The sequence below is a fragment of the Castor canadensis genome, chromosome 11 (assembly GCF_047511655.1).
Source record: "Castor canadensis chromosome 11, mCasCan1.hap1v2, whole genome shotgun sequence".
NCBI classification, from domain to species: domain Eukaryota; kingdom Metazoa; phylum Chordata; class Mammalia; order Rodentia; family Castoridae; genus Castor; species Castor canadensis.
In genome coordinates this window covers 105239213-105254375 of record NC_133396.1, presented here as the reverse complement: position 1 = coordinate 105254375, position 15163 = coordinate 105239213, and the positions used below count along the sequence as shown (strand labels likewise).

At 46.1% G+C, this 15163-nt stretch overlaps 1 protein-coding gene across 4 annotated transcripts in view; it reads left to right on the top strand.

Annotated features, from left to right (window-relative positions):
• Positions 1-14131, top strand: part of Sema4a (semaphorin 4A) — a 28140-nt gene extending 14009 nt beyond the window's left edge. For all 4 annotated transcript variants that reach the window (XM_074047882.1, XM_020169832.2, XM_074047881.1 and 1 more), the window contains exons 11-15: positions 6442-6622; positions 9197-9318; positions 9462-9619; positions 9940-10040; positions 10425-14131. In XM_074047882.1, coding sequence (XP_073903983.1) covers positions 6442-6622; positions 9197-9318; positions 9462-9619; positions 9940-10040; positions 10425-11017 — 1155 coding nt within the window. In that variant the 3' untranslated portion in view covers positions 11018-14131. The remainder of the gene's footprint in view (positions 1-6441; positions 6623-9196; positions 9319-9461; positions 9620-9939; positions 10041-10424) is intronic.
• Positions 14132-15163: the final 1032 nt, after the last annotated feature.

Here is a 15163-nt window from a genome sequence, read left to right as displayed (position 1 = left end):
CCTCAGCCTCTTGAGTGCTGGCATTACAGGTGTGCACTACCCAGCTACTAGCCAACTCCCTAGTTTCTACTTTTCCCCAACCATCTTCCACTCTCTGGTTCTTCCTATGTTTTCCTCCAAATCTCTAAATATCGTGCTTTTTTGCTTGCAGGTGTTTAGGATAGAACCCAAGGCTTCACACAAGCTAGGCAAACACTCTACCGTTGAGCTACACCCCCATCCCTAAACACCATGTTTCTATAGCTACTTCTCCATGTTTCAATTTCAGAAAGTATCTATTTAATTCCCATTCTGGAAGGTGAGGATTTAATTCTGCTTCCTCACCCCCACCCAGTGTGTAGGAGCTCACTTGAAACAACTGCTAAGACCTGTTTTTGCACATCTCTTTTCATGCTCAGTGATATAACATTGGTAACTTGAAATCACCCATGAAGGACATATGCACTTGGGAAATAGCAAACACTACAAATCAGCCTTTCTACATCCTCCCCTCCCAACGAGCTGGCTAGCAAACATGCCACTGACCTCCAACCTCTGAGCATAGTTTTAGAGTAATTTTGCTGAAGTCGTAACCTCAATGTGACTGTTAGAGGTAGGCCTTTTTCTTGGCAGTGTTAGGAACTGAGTCCAGGGCCACTGCTTGCCAGGCAAGCACTCTATCACTGAGCTGCACCACCTACCCTACAAAAATGTTGGCTGGAACAGTGTTTCTGTTATGATACTTATTATTCATAGCTGAGCTAGGTAGTAAGCCATGATTACTCTTCCTATTTGCATAATTTTTGTTTCCCCTTGGGTTAGTAATTATCTCCTTTTTTTTTTTTTTGCTTGCTTTGTTTTCTAAGCTCTTATCTTTAATTCAACCCCAAGCTCCTCCTGAATGAACTTAGTATCTCCTGAAGACAGACCCACTAGCCATTTGAACAGTTTCATCTTCCTGGAGATCCTTCATGCCTATCACTGTCTAGACTGGTGGCATAGAAGCCATCCTGGAATCTCCCTTCCTCATCATACTGGGGATTCCCTTGACCACTCTTCTGTAAAATATCTTATTTCTTGTATTCCATGATTTCCTCTTTTTTTTTTCTTAAAAAAAAAAAAGTTAGTGGAGGTTATCCTACATAGATTCCTGGAGAAAGATACATAGCAGGTAAAATATTTTGAGACACTGGGTGTCTAAAAATGTCTTTATTCTTTCACATTTGATGGTTTGGCTAGGTATATCTAATTGTAGAATATAATTTCCTTTCAAACTCTGAAAGCCCTGCTGTAATATCTTCTAGCATCTGTGGAAAACCCCAAACCCTTTGAATGTAACCTGTTTTTTCTCACTGGAATCTTGCAGTGCCTTTTCCTTGCCTCTGGTATTCTGATAATCCACAGTATTGTGTTTCCGTGGAACTCTATTTATTGTGCTAGGCACTCAATGGACCACTTCAATCTGGTTATTTAGTTCCTTTAGTTCTGTCAGTTCTTGGGCTGAGATGTAGCTCAGTGGTAGAGTGCTTGCCTAGCATGTGTAGGCCCTGGGTTTGATCCCTAACACTGCTATAAAACTCCCTATTTCCTTTCCATTTAACAAATATTAATAGAAGACATGTGTCGCTGTTCTAAGTACTGGGGCCACAGCAGTGAGAAAAACAGAATAAGGCCCTTCCTTCATGGATCTTACCTTTTTTTTGAGTTAGGGTCTTGTTAGGTAGCCCAGGATGGCCTCAAACTTTTTCTTTCTTTTTTGTGGTACTAGGGTTTGAACTCAGGGCCTCACACTTAATAGCTAGGTGCTCTACCACTTATGCCACTCCATCAGTCCTTTTTTGTGTTAGGTATTTTTGAGATAGGGTCTTGCTTTTGTTGACTGGGCTGGCCTTGAACCAAGATCCTCCTGATCTCTGCCTCCCAAAGACTTAGGATTATAGACATGTGCCATGTGTGCGAGGCCTATGGCCTCAAACTCAAACTCTTTTTTTTTTTTTTTTCCGCCACTGTGGTTTGAACTCAGGGCTAGGCAGTCGCTCTTACTGCTTGAGCCACTCCACTAGCTGGAGCCTACATTCTAATAGAGTGATTTCTCACTTATTTCTGGACTTTGGAGACTGGTCCTCTACTTTTTAAATCTTTCCTATTTTCAAATTTTTGGTCTTGAGGCTGTTTCAACTTTTTTTTTTTTTTTTGAGACAGAGTCTCACTATGTAACCCAGGCCAGCCTCAAACTTGTGACCCACCTGACCGCAGCTTCCCACATGCTGGGATTACAGATGTGCATCACTGCACCTGACTCTAGAGAGTTCTTCAACTTTATCTTCTCTTCCTTCTATAAGATTTTCCGTAGATAGAGATATATAGCTGTTTTTTTTAGCTCTGAATATCCCTTTTATTTAAAAAATATGCTATTATAGAAATTTTCAAACATAAAAAGTAGACAGAACGCATACTGCACCTCCATATACCCACTAAACAGCTTCACCTTAGAGTCACTCAAATTTGCTTCATCTGTTAACCACCCAATTCCCCCTTCATTCTGGACATCATATCATTTCATCTGTATTAGTTTCCGCTGGTGACTTGTGAGAAATTACCACAATCTTTGTTGCTAAAAATAACAAACATTATTATTATTATTATTATTATTATTATTTGTAGTGCTGGGGTTTGAACTCAGGGCCTATACCTTGAGCCACTCCACCAGCCCTTTTTCGTGATTTTTTTTTCAAGATAGGATCCCATGAACTATTTGCTTTTTGAACCACGAACCTCCTGATCTCTGCCTCCTGAGTAGCTGGGATTATAGGCATGAGCCACCAGTGCTTGGCTTGCTTTAGTTATTTTTTGAACACTTATGTCTGACCTAGCCTGGACTACCATCTTCATATTTATGCTTCCCACGTAGCTGGGATGACAGGTGTGTGCCACCACACCCAAGAGGGGGGTTTCATGAAATTTTTGTCTGGACTTGTCTGGAACTGCAATCTTCCCAAATCTCTGCTTCTCAAGTAGCTAGGATTACAGGTGTGAACCATCACATCCAGCTTCCTTTTTATTATATCTTACTTTCTTTTTTTTTAAGCGGCTGTCTTGCTGTGTTGCCCAGGCTGGCTATGAACCTTTGGGCTCTAACGATCCTCTTGATTCAGCCTTAGAGTAGGTGAAACTATAGGTGCACAACACCATACCTAGCACACATATGTTTCCTTTCTAGCATTTGTTATTTTTTTATTGCAAGTAGTTTTTGTTTGTTTTTGGTACTGGGGTTTGAACTCAGGGCCTCACGCTTGCTAGGTAGGCACCCTACCACTTGAGCCACTCTACCAGTCCTTTTTTGTGTTGGATATTTTTTAGATAGGGTCTCACTTTTTGCCTGGACTAGCTTTGGACCTCAATCCTCCTGTCTCTGTCTCCCAAGTAGTTAGGATTATAAGTGTGAGCCTCTGGCTCCTGGCTTGCAAGTAGTCTTATGGAGTTTTCTACTGTCTGGATCTTAATAAGCATATCTCTGTGGTGTAGTTTAAGTATTGTAAATTGCTTAGTAGTTGGATGTAGAAATTTGGCCTGATCCAGGTTTGATTTTGAGGAGCAAGATTATTACTTCATTGTGGTCGTTTGTTCTTTCTGTGGATGATGTAATGTCTGACTGCCCTCTTTATGTGAAGTAAGGACTTCTCTTTTGCAGCCTTCCATTCTTGTTTCATGAGTGTGCTGTCTTCACTTACCTTTCTTACAATAACGATAGATTTCTGTGAAATTTTTTTTCTCTGAATCATTTTTGTTTCCTCTTAGGTTTTGTTTTTTTATCCTATTAGTTTGTTTTAAGTTTTTTTTCTTTTTCTCATGATACTGGGATTTAAACTCAGGGTCTTGAGCTTGCTAGGTAAGTGTTCTGTCACTTGAGCTCTACATCTCTAGCCCTTTTGTGCTTTACTCATTCTTCAGATAGGTTTTGTTTGTTTGTTTTGTTTGATTGATGGTACGGGGGTTTGAACTCAGGGCTTCATGCTTGCTAAGCAAGTGCTCTACCACTTGAGCTAAGCCTTCAGTCCCTGGATAGGGTCTTTTTTTTTTTTTTTTTTTTTGCCTTGTCTGGGGCCGGCCTCAGACAGAGGCCTACTCATGCCTGCTGCTGCTTATTTGGGGTTCCAGGCACAAACCACCAAGCCCAGGTTGTTGAGATGGATTTCACTAATTTTTTTGCTTGGGCAAGCCTATAACCTTGATTCTCCTGATCTATACCTCCCAAGTAGCTGGGATTATAAACCATGTTTTTGGGTTTTTTATTTTTTTTGGAAGGAGGTATGCCAGGGTTTGAACTTAGGGTCTATACCTTGAGCCACTCCAATAGCCCTTTTTTGTGATGAGTTTTTTTGAGATAGGATTCAAGAACTATTTGCCAGGGGCTGGCTTTGAACTGCAATCCTCCTGATCTCTGCCTCCTGAGTAGCTAGGATTACAGGTATAAGCCACCAGCATCTGGCCTATGTTTATGGTTTTATGCACAAATCTCATAGTCCTTGGCTATGTACTCATATTTAAGGGTGTGTAGTCAGGTCTGCTAGTACATGCCTGTCATCCTAGCACTTGGGAGGCTGAGGCAGGAGGATCAAGAGTTCAAGAGGCTCAAAAGTCCAAGGCTGGACTGGGAGTGTGTGGTTTAAGTGGTACAGTGCCTGCCTCAGAAGCTTGAGAACCCGAGTTCAAACCCCAGTACTACCAAAAAAAAAAAAAAAAAAGCGAGACACACTAAATCTGTTTGGATGCTCTGTGCCATGAGCAAGATGTGGCAATTTGGTTCCACTGTAGCTCTGCTAAGGTGGTCTGGCTGGGCTGTGTTTTTGTGTCCAAGTCTTTCCTCTTGGACATCTAGTCGGTTTTTCCAGATTCATCTGGGCTTGTGCTTGGAGGAAGATGGTCGGCCCCTGGTGTCTGGGAATCACAGGGGAAGATGGTTGTGTATGGGGAAATCTCATCGTGTAGTGTGCCCACCTGAATTTCATTCAGGATGGTGTCCCTCTCAACTGTGCCTGCTGTTATCTATCCAGAAACCCTCTAGGAGTTTTGTTGTAGTTTGGTTGTCTGGTTGATTTTTTGAGATAGGGTCTCACTCTTTTTTTTTTTTATCATTACTATGCTAACAAGGCTGTCCTCAAACTTGAGATCTTCTTACCTCAGTCTCCTGACTGCTGGGATTTACAAGCATGTACCACCATGCTTGACTGAGATACTTATGCTTTCCCCTTTCTAAGGAATAAATTTCCAGTACATGGTGAGATGCCATCTCCCAAAAACAAAAAATCAAATACTCTTTACTTAATATTCCTCTTTACTTAGCCTCCCCTCTAACCTCACTTCCATGGGTAGCTGAGGACATAATTCAGGCACCTGAGCAGTTCTGCCTTGGAATCAGATGATTTGGGCTTCCCCAGGGTTGGCTCAAGAAGATTTTTTTCTCTCCTTCTCTTCTAAGTCTTTTACCTTTTGTTCATTTGCTTTCCACCTTCCAAAATGTGAACATTTCTTTCCTGTTCTCCACATCCCTGAAGGATTATGCCTTTAAAAAAAGTCCCTTTAGGAGGAGGTGAAAGTAAGTGCATGTGTTCTTGTTAGAACCAAAATGGCATACTGTAGATGCTATTACCTCACTTTGCAGATGAGGAAGTTGAGGCTCAGAGAGATGAAGTAACTAGTCTAAGGACACAACTTAGACAAGTTGTGACAGTTGGGGCTGGCCCCAAGACAGTGACAAAGTTGGGGATGGCCCCAAGATGGTATGACAGACAAGAATCCTGACCAAAGAGCAGGAGACAGCTATCCAGAGCTACAACCTGTTCATACTGGCAGGGCCTTTAGAGAACAGCTGGTACAGCCCCCTCATTTATGGGTGAGAAAAAGGAGGCTCAGAATGGAGAACGGACTCCCAGCATCATGTAGCAAGTTCATGCAAAACTATGCTGAGAGACACGCCGTGCCACACCACCCCTTTCTGTGATATCTTCATTCAATCGTTGACTCTGCCAGCATTTCTTGAGAATTGACAGTGGAGCTGGTCTTGGGCTCGGCGTGGGACCACAGATATGAATAAAACCTGGTCCTTGCCTAGAATGAGCCTTCACTCACTCCACTCCCTCCTGTCTGCCAGGCACCCAGATGCAGGGGCTCAGGGAGAGGACAGCGATAGTGTTTAGTGAGTACCCTCTGCATACCACACCCATGCCAATCACTAATTCATTAGTGCCTTTTGCCCTCATGTGAGCCTGTGAGGTAGGTACTGAGGAGCTCAGGCACACCAAGGCTGAGGCTCAAAGTCACGCTATTCCAGAATCTGAGCTTTATCCACCGTCCTAAGCTGAAGACTGCCCTAAGAGAGGAGGGCACAGAGCAGCTGAGGGGAGGGAGGACAGGGGCAAAGATGAGCTGAAGACAACCTGACCTGCCTCCTTCCTCCTTTAGTGCTCTGTGGGCCCCTCCTCTGATAAAGCCTTGACCTTCATGAAGGACCATTTCCTGATGGATGAGCAGGTGGTGGGGACACCTCTGCTGGCAAAGTCTGGTGTAGAGTACACACAACTTGCAGTGGAGACAGCCCAGGGCCTTGATGGACGAAGTCATCTGGTCATGTACCTGGGCACCTGTGAGTATGGGACATCAGGACATCCCTCAGAGGACTAGAGCTGGGGCTGCACCCCGCTGAGGAGGAAACCTTTGGGTGCTGGACACCCCGTGAGGCTCTAGAAGAATGGCAGTCTCTAGTCTTTTTGGACCTTCAGTTTTGTGGGGAACACAGATAGGGAAGTCTTGGGTGGTCTTAGCAATAGCTGCTTGTGTTCTGGGGGAAGCCATGTTGAGGGGGGTGAGGAGTGAGTGAGTGGCAAGGAGCAGGAAATGGAAATATAGAGGTCACTCTTCTGTGAAGGGGCAGAGAGGAAGGGGTAATGACTAGAGGAGGGTTTTGGGGTCCAGTCAGGTTTCTTTTGTGATTTTTCAGTTGTTATTTGTCTTGCTTTGCTTTTTTTTTTTTTTTTTTGTCAATACTGGGGTTTTAATTCAAGGGCTACACCTTGAGCCATTCCACCAGCCCTTTTTTGTAATTTTTTTTTTTTTTGAGATAGGGTCTCACAAACTATTTCCCCAGGCTGATCTCTGCTTCCTGAGTAGCTAGGATTACAGGCGTGAGCCACCAGTACCTGGCTCCTTGCTTTGCTTTTGAGACAGGTTTTCAATACTTAGCCCAGGCTGGCTTCGAGCCTGCCATCCTCCTGTCTCAGGCTTCTAAGTGCTGGAACTACAGACGTGCCACTGGAGCTGAGGCTCAGCATATTTTTTTTTTTCATAGACAGGAAAGACTAAAAGGATTCAGTTAGACAGGGCAATGTGAAGAGATGGGCAGGAAAAGGGGATGTGGAGGAGGCAGGTGTCCCAGCACCCAGGCACTGTGGGTGGAGTCACCACAGTGCCTCTGCTGGGCTGAGAGTGAAGCTATGGAAAGAATAAGAAGGAGTAGGTGTGTGGAGGGGGGGCACACAGGAAGCTGGGGAGTTTTTGCTTTTTTTTTGGCAGTACTGGGGTTTGAACTCAGGGCCTCACACATACATGCTAGGCAGGCACTCCACCACTTGAGTCACTGCACCAGCCCAGCTGAAGTCTTCTGTGTTCCCTCTGAAGTAGGAAGACACAAGATCATGACCGGGAATGGGAGTGGGTTTGAGGAAGGAGTAGATTCAGACATTGCGGAAAAAGGGGAGAGTCAGCGGGAGAATACAGCAAGATGGCGAAGCATATTGAGGGCTGGCTGAGGGCATGACCTTGAGTTTTATTGTTTTTGTTTTGTTGTTTTGCAGTACTGGGCCTTGAACTCAGGGCTACACACTTGCTAGGCAGACACTCTACCAGTGGAGCCACTCTGCCAGCCTGACTTGAACGTTAGTGGGAGATGTCCACCAGGTTCATTCATTCTTCCAGGCCATGCTAAGAGGCACTGTGTGCCTGTGTTGAACACATTAGGAAAAACACAGACGAAATCTCCATCCTTGTGGAGTGGGTGCACACAGACAATAGGCATCCCAAATAAGTAAATTAGATAGTATGTCAGTTATGAGATTAGAACATGAAGTAGAGCAGTGTAAGGGAGAATCAAAAATGCCAGTGGAGAGGTTGCCATTAAAAAATTTTTTTTTGTTTTTTTTTTTTGTTTTTTTTTGCTGTACTGGGGTTTGAACTCAGAGCCTTGCACTCTCCACCTTAGCTAGGCCCTTAATTCTTTTTGCTTTAATTATTTTTGGGATAGGAGCTCAAGTCTTTCTTGGGCTTCCCTGGACAGAGATCCTTCTATTTATGCTTCCCTGGTAGCTGGGATTATAGGCACATGCCACCATGTCCAACTATTGGTTGAGATAAGGTCTTGCTAGCTTTTTGCCCAGTCTGGCCTCAAACTTTGATCCTTCCAATCTCTGCATCTCAAGTACCTGAGATTACAGGCCTGAACCACTGTACTCCACAAAAAAAATTTTTTAAGGGACAGGGTCTTCCTTTGTAGCCCAGGCTAGCCTTGAATTTATAATCTTTCTGCCTTTGCCTTCTAAGGTTGGGATTCCAGGTATGCACCACCATGCCTAGCTAGATTGCAATGTTGTTAATAATTTTTCTTTGATGGTGCTGGGGTTTGATCTCAGAGCCTCATGCTAGGCAGGTGCTCTACCACTTAAGTCACTCCACCAGCCCTAGATTGCAACTTTAAAAAGGGTAGTCAGGGTAGATCTCCCAGAGGTGTCTTTGAGCAGAGACATTTGAAGGAGGTAAGGCAGGCTGGCAATGTGATTTTCTATACTCAGCTGCCCTGTGCCCCACATCTATGGAGAAAATTAATAGCTGGACAGCTGGGTTTCCCTAGGTTTGGAGTTTTGTCAGGCAGTTGCAGAGGAAGGAGAGGGTCCAGGGACTTTAAGCCATTTACAAGAGCTTTTGTCTGGGGTGGGGGGAGGTGGGCCAAACAATGTATACACATATAAGTAAATGTAAAAATGATAAAATAAAAGAAAGAAAAAAAAAGTTCCTGTCTGCACTAAGGAGGGAAGTGAGCAGTCTGGACGTTCTGGGTCCCTTGCACAAGTGCTTCAGAAAGAGTGGCTAACAGCTGGGGAGACCATATAAGGGCAGAGATGGGTCTGGGGATGAAGGAAGAAGATCTCAGTTCTCGGTCTCTCCATAGCCACGGGGTTCCTGCACAAGGCTGTGGTGAGTGGGGAAGACAGCAGAGCTTATCTGGTGGAGGAGATCCAGCTGTTCCCTGACCCTGAACCTGTTCGCAACCTGCAACTGGCCCCCACCCAGGTGGGAAGGGACCTGATGATGAGATGGCCTTTTGGTGGGTCTGGCCATGGGGGCCGGGGTGGGCTATCTCCTGGGCCTGGTCAGGGCCTGGGACTTTCCCAGGTGTGGCTGGGGCTCCTTGACGCTCTCTGTCTCTCTTCCAGGGTGCAGTGTTTGTAGGTTTCTCAGGAGGCGTCTGGAGGGTTCCCCGAGCCAACTGCAGTGTCTATGAGAGCTGTGTGGATTGTGTCCTTGCCCGGGACCCCCACTGTGCCTGGGACCCTGAGTCACAAATGTGCCGTCTTCTGTCCACCCCCATCCTGTGAGTGCCAGACCTGGATGGTGGCTGAAGATGGCCAGCCCAGACCTTTCTGACCCAGTTTCTACTACTGCTCTTTTCTTCCCAGGGGCCACTGACATAGTCACTCCAAGAGTCCATCCCTCCCGTGTTGACTCCTCCAGGGATGGTGTTTTGCTAGGCAGTTTTGAAGCTTCTCAGGGCATCCTGGGTAGCCCATCGCCCCTTTCTTCTACCGAGTCTCCCTGGTCCACCTTTTTCCCCTCGTACTTCCTTCCCTTCCTCCTTCTCTACCCATTTTTGTCTGTTTCAAGGGATGATTTTTGATTTCCTTGCCTTCTAAGGAGCTCCTGGAAGCAGGACATGGAGCGAGGGAACCCGGAGTGGGCATGTGCTCTTGGCCCTATGGGTAGGAGCCTCAGGCCTCAGAGCCGCCCTCAACTCAGTAAGTATAGGGCTGGGGAGGCACAGAGACTCTAGAGGATGTCAGGCAGGGTGGGCTTTCCTGCTCTTATGTCCTACTCCAGTGCCTGTCTAGTGTGAGTCTGTACCCCAGAGTCAGAATGGATTTGGGTCCCGACTATAGGAAGGAGCTATAGGAATTCTGAACTGGGATTCAGAGGTTAAGGTAGAAATGATTTTGGTGTCACAGTTGGAGTTAAAAGGATGGAGGTTAGTTGGAGACAGAAAAGGGGGTAGTATTAAGTCTGAGAGTTAAAACAGAAGCTAGAGATGAGAGTTGGGGTCCAGATACGGTTTAGAGACTTTCTCTCCTGTCTTCCTTCTTCTCCCTTCTAGTAACCGTTTTTCTCCTTTCCTTATCTTCCAGTTAAAGAAGTCCTGTCTGTCCCCAACTCCATCCTAGAGCTCCCCTGCCCCCACTTGTCAGCGCTGGCCTCCTACCGCTGGACTCATGGCAAAACAGCAATCCCAGAAGCCTCTTCTGCCATCTACAATGGCTCGCTCCTGCTGTTGCCACGAGATGGAGTTGGGGGCCTCTACCAGTGTGTGGCCACTGAGAATGGCTTCTCATACCCTGTGGTCTCCTACTGGGTGGACAGCCAGGAACAGTCCCTGGCCCTGGATCCTGAACTGGCAGGCATTCCCCGGGAGCGTGTGGAGGTCCCACTGACCAGGGTCAGTGGTGGTGTCGCCATGGCTGCCCAGAGATCCTACTGGCCTCACTTTCTCATCGTCACCGTTCTCCTTGCCTTAGTGCTTTCTGTAGCCCTCATCGTCCTTCTCGCCTCTCCACTGGGAGCACTCCGGGCCAGGGGCAAGGTCCAGGGCTGTGGGACTCTGCCCCCTGGGGAGAAGGCCCCACTGAGCAGGGAGCAGCACCACCAGCCTTCCAAGGAACACAGGACCTCTGCTAGTGATGTGGACGCTGACAATAACCGCCTGGGCACCGAGGTGGCCTAAACTTTGGGCACAGGCTGGGGCTGTTAAGTAGGACAGTCACCTGGCCATGTTGGCTGGGGGGCCCTGAGCAGGGCAGCTTTGAGTAGGGTGGGAATGGCGCAGACAACCATCTTCCTCCCATGGTTGGAGCCTCTTCTGCCACTCTGTACCACTGAAAGCATCCACAGCCCGCCTCCCCTGTGGGACTCCCTTGTGCTAAGCACATGGGGACTCTGTAACAGGTTGGGGACTGCCCTAGATCTGCACCTGTGCTACGACAGGAGAAGCTGGAGAGGACCCTTCCCTTCTGGCCATTCCAGAGACCCTCTGAAAGCAGAGTGCTCCAGGTGACAGTTCCAGGACCCTATGGTAATGAAGGCCAAACATCCCAACACCGTAAGTTAAGACACCACTATGAAAGCAGCTGCCACCTTGGACACCAACTCTGTCCTCTCCCAGGGGTCTCTAAGACTCTGCAGGAAGCTGCTCCTTCATGTTCTCCCTTACCAGCCATGCACAGTGATTCCAAGGAAGTCTTTCCTGAAATATGACCACCTTCCTTTTTGCTCCAGTTTGGGCAGATTGTTATCCTTTGCCCTGGCTAAGGCAAATCTGAGCCTCATTCACTCCCTTACCCTGGCCGACCCCTTGATCTCTTTCCTTTCCTCTTCCCTTTGTTTTGGGACTGCTTGTTAAAGACAATTTATTTTTTATTAAAAGACAAAGCTTGACTGGTTTTTGGGGACAGGCAGAGGGTGGCCTGTATGTGCTAGAAGCAGGCAGCTTGAGAGTATTAGCAGGGAGGAGGACTAGGCTTGTAGGGTCGTGCTCCCTCAGACTCTCCTACCTCTGCTACCCTCCCAGCCCCAGTGACAGCTCATCTGCCACTGACTCCCTGGCCGCAGTTGCCACAGTTGCTGTCCCCAGATCTCCCACATTGCTAGTGACTTCAGCTCAGGCCCCGCCCCCAGAAGTTGGCTTTGACACTTGGTAGACAAATTTATAGAAAGACTGTGCAGCCATCCCCATCTTGGCCACATCCCCTCTCCATATCTGACAAACAAGACTGTCCACACCTCCACATACCTCCCCCCATCCCTCCTGTCATGAAGGCACTTGCCTTCTGCCCTCCTCTAGCCCAGGCGAGCTGGTGTGTTAGTTCCTTCTCTATATCCGTAAGTTATTTGGCCCCCACCATGGCCCCCACCTCACCTACCCACTCCCTCATCACCTACAGGTGTGCTCTGTGTGAAAAAAAAACATTCCAAGTAGGGTGGCCCATGCCTATGATCCCAGCACTCTTACAGGACTCTTTCATTTTGCAAAACTAAAACTCTGTATCCATGAAACAACTCCGCCCCATCCCCTAGCAATTACTATTCTACTTTTTATTTCTGTGTGTTTGACTGCTCTAGGTATCTCCTATAAATGGAACCATATATTTGTCCTTTTATGACTGACTTATTTCACTTAGCATATGTCCTCCAGGTTCACCCAGGAGGTGAACATGACAGAATTTCCTTTTTTAAGGTTGAACTGCATTTTCTTCTTTCTTTTTCTTTTTTTCTCTTTCTTCATTCAATTCTTTCTTTTTATTTTTGTTTTGTTGGTCTTGGGTTTTTTTTTTTTTTTTTTCTTGGCAGCAGTGGGTTTTGAACTCAGGGCCTCACATTTGCTAGGCTGGTGCTCTTACTGCTTGAGCCACTCCACCAGTCCTTTTTGTGTTGGGTAATTTTTTTTTCAGTACTGGAGTTTGAACTCAGGGCCTACAACTTGAGCCACTCCATCAGCCCTTTTTTTTGTGATGGGTTTTTTCAAGATAAGGTCTCGTGATAAGGTCCCAGGGCTGGCTTTGAACCATGATCCTCCTGATTTCTGCCTCCTGAGTAGCTAGTATTATAGGAGTGAGTCACAGGTGCCAGACTGTTCCTTTGTTTTTTTGAGATAGTCTTGCTACGTAGCCCAAGCAATCCTAGAACCCAATATCCTCTTCCATTGACCTTCAGAGTGCTGGGATTACAGGCGTGATCCATCATGCCTGGCATTTTCTTTATCCATTCATCCATAGATGGGCATTTAGGTTGCTTCTACCTTTGGATCTTGTGAATATTTCTACAATGAACATAGGTGTGCAAATATCTTCTCCAGATCCTGTCTACTATGGTGTTATTTTATTGAAGCTGCTTGGCTTCTTTAGTTATTTCTCTTCCCCCTGCTGGTTCGTTTTCTTCCTTGTCTCTATCCAAGGCACTTTTATCCAAAGGCCCATCCTTCACCATTCCAAGAACCTTTTCCCAGATTTCTCAGTCTCAGACTGAGTCACACCATTAGCTTTCTTGGTCTTTCTGTTCCCCTGATGACCGCTGGACCAAGGGCCTATAGCATGGGGCAGTGGGAAGGGCACTGGACTGACATTGGACTCCTGGGGTCCTCGTGATGTTAATACACTTGAACAGCTCTTCCTGTTTGTACCTTGATTCCTTCACTTGGTGGATGAAAAGAATGGGCAGTGAAATCTTCCTGCTTTAGAACATTGTGGATCCCTCACCACCAGTTATACAGCTCCAGAGCCAAGCTTTCTTCTTATACTGGCTGGAGCACAGAAGCCTGCTAGACATCTTTATCCAAGTCATCCAATAGCTTCTAGAACAATTTCCCTCTGATGGTTAATTTTAGGTGCTAGCTTGTTAGGGTTAAGGACTACCTAGAAACCTTGTAACGTGTTACTTTTGTATGTTTGTGAGGGCATTTCCAGAGACTGGTGTGTGAGTCCTGGTTCTGAGTGGGGAAGACCCACCCTCAATGTGGGTGAGCACCATCCTATTGGCTGGAAGCCAGAATAGAACAAAAAGGCAGAGAAAAGGATTTCCTTCTTCCTGGAGCTGGGACTTTCTCCTCCTCCTGCCCTTGAACATCAGAACTCCAACCTCTCTAGCCTTGGGACATCAGGACCCTAGGCTCTCAGGCTGAGAGTCATACCATCGGCTTCCTGGGTCCTGCCTGGGGCTTCAGGACTTGGACTGAGCTTGCTACCAGCATCCCAGGTTCTCCAGTTTGCAGATGGCCTGTCATAGGACTGCTAGTCTCCATAGTCATGTGAGTTTATTCCTTTAATAAATCCCATTTCATCAATCATCTAGCCATCCATCCATCTGTCCTATTGGTTCTGTCTCCCCAGAAATCCTGACTAATATACCCCTTTCCAACCACTCTCTGCCTCCCTCAACATCACATGGGTGTGTGTGTGTCTGTTTCCTCCATATTTTGCTTTTCCATTCACTGTCAATGATACTAAGTTTCTTCCATGTTTTAGCTAGTGTGAATAATGCTGCTTTGTACGTAGGTGCATAGCTATCTCTTCAAGACCCTGCTCTCAGTTCCTTTGGATGTATACCCAGACATGGAAATTGCTGGGTCATACAGAAATACCATGTTTAACTTTTTTGAGAACTATTGTGTTTTCCATAGCAGGTGTACCATTTAACATTCCCACCAGCAGTGCACAGGCATTCCAGTTTCTCCACATCCCCTCCACCCCTTGGTATTTTCTGTTTTTTGTTTTGTTGCTGTTGTTGGTGGTGGTGGTTTGTCTGCTAGTAGCCATCTTAATGATTTGCATTTTTCTGATGTCTAGTGATAATTGAGACTCTTTTCATGTGCTCATTGGCCATTTGTGTATCATCTTTGAAGGGATGTCTACTCAAATATTTTGTCTGCTGCTGAATCAAAGTTGCTTATTTTGCTGTTGAGTTTTAGGAATTCTCTCATGGTGACAATTCCTTCCCTAACACTGGTCCTTTGATCTCTGGCTACAGGGTTCCTCCTCACTTTCTTTCTGTTTAGCCTCTACTTTGTAGTTTCCTTTAAGGACTCCTCTTTCCCTTTAAAAGGACCCATGGTTAATGTCTTCCTGACTATTGCTGCAATGGCAACTCCTACCTCTTTTTATTTTTTCTTGTGGAACTGGGGTTTGAACTCAGGGCCCTGGGCTTACTAAATAGGCACTCTACCAATTGAGTCCTTTCTGCATTGGTTGTTTTTAAGACAGGATCTTGTTTCATGCAGGGTACCAGTGGCTCACATCTGTAATCCTAGCTACTCAGGAGGCAGAAATCAGGAGAATCATGGTTTAAAGCCAGCCTGGGCAAATAGTTCATGAGACCCTAT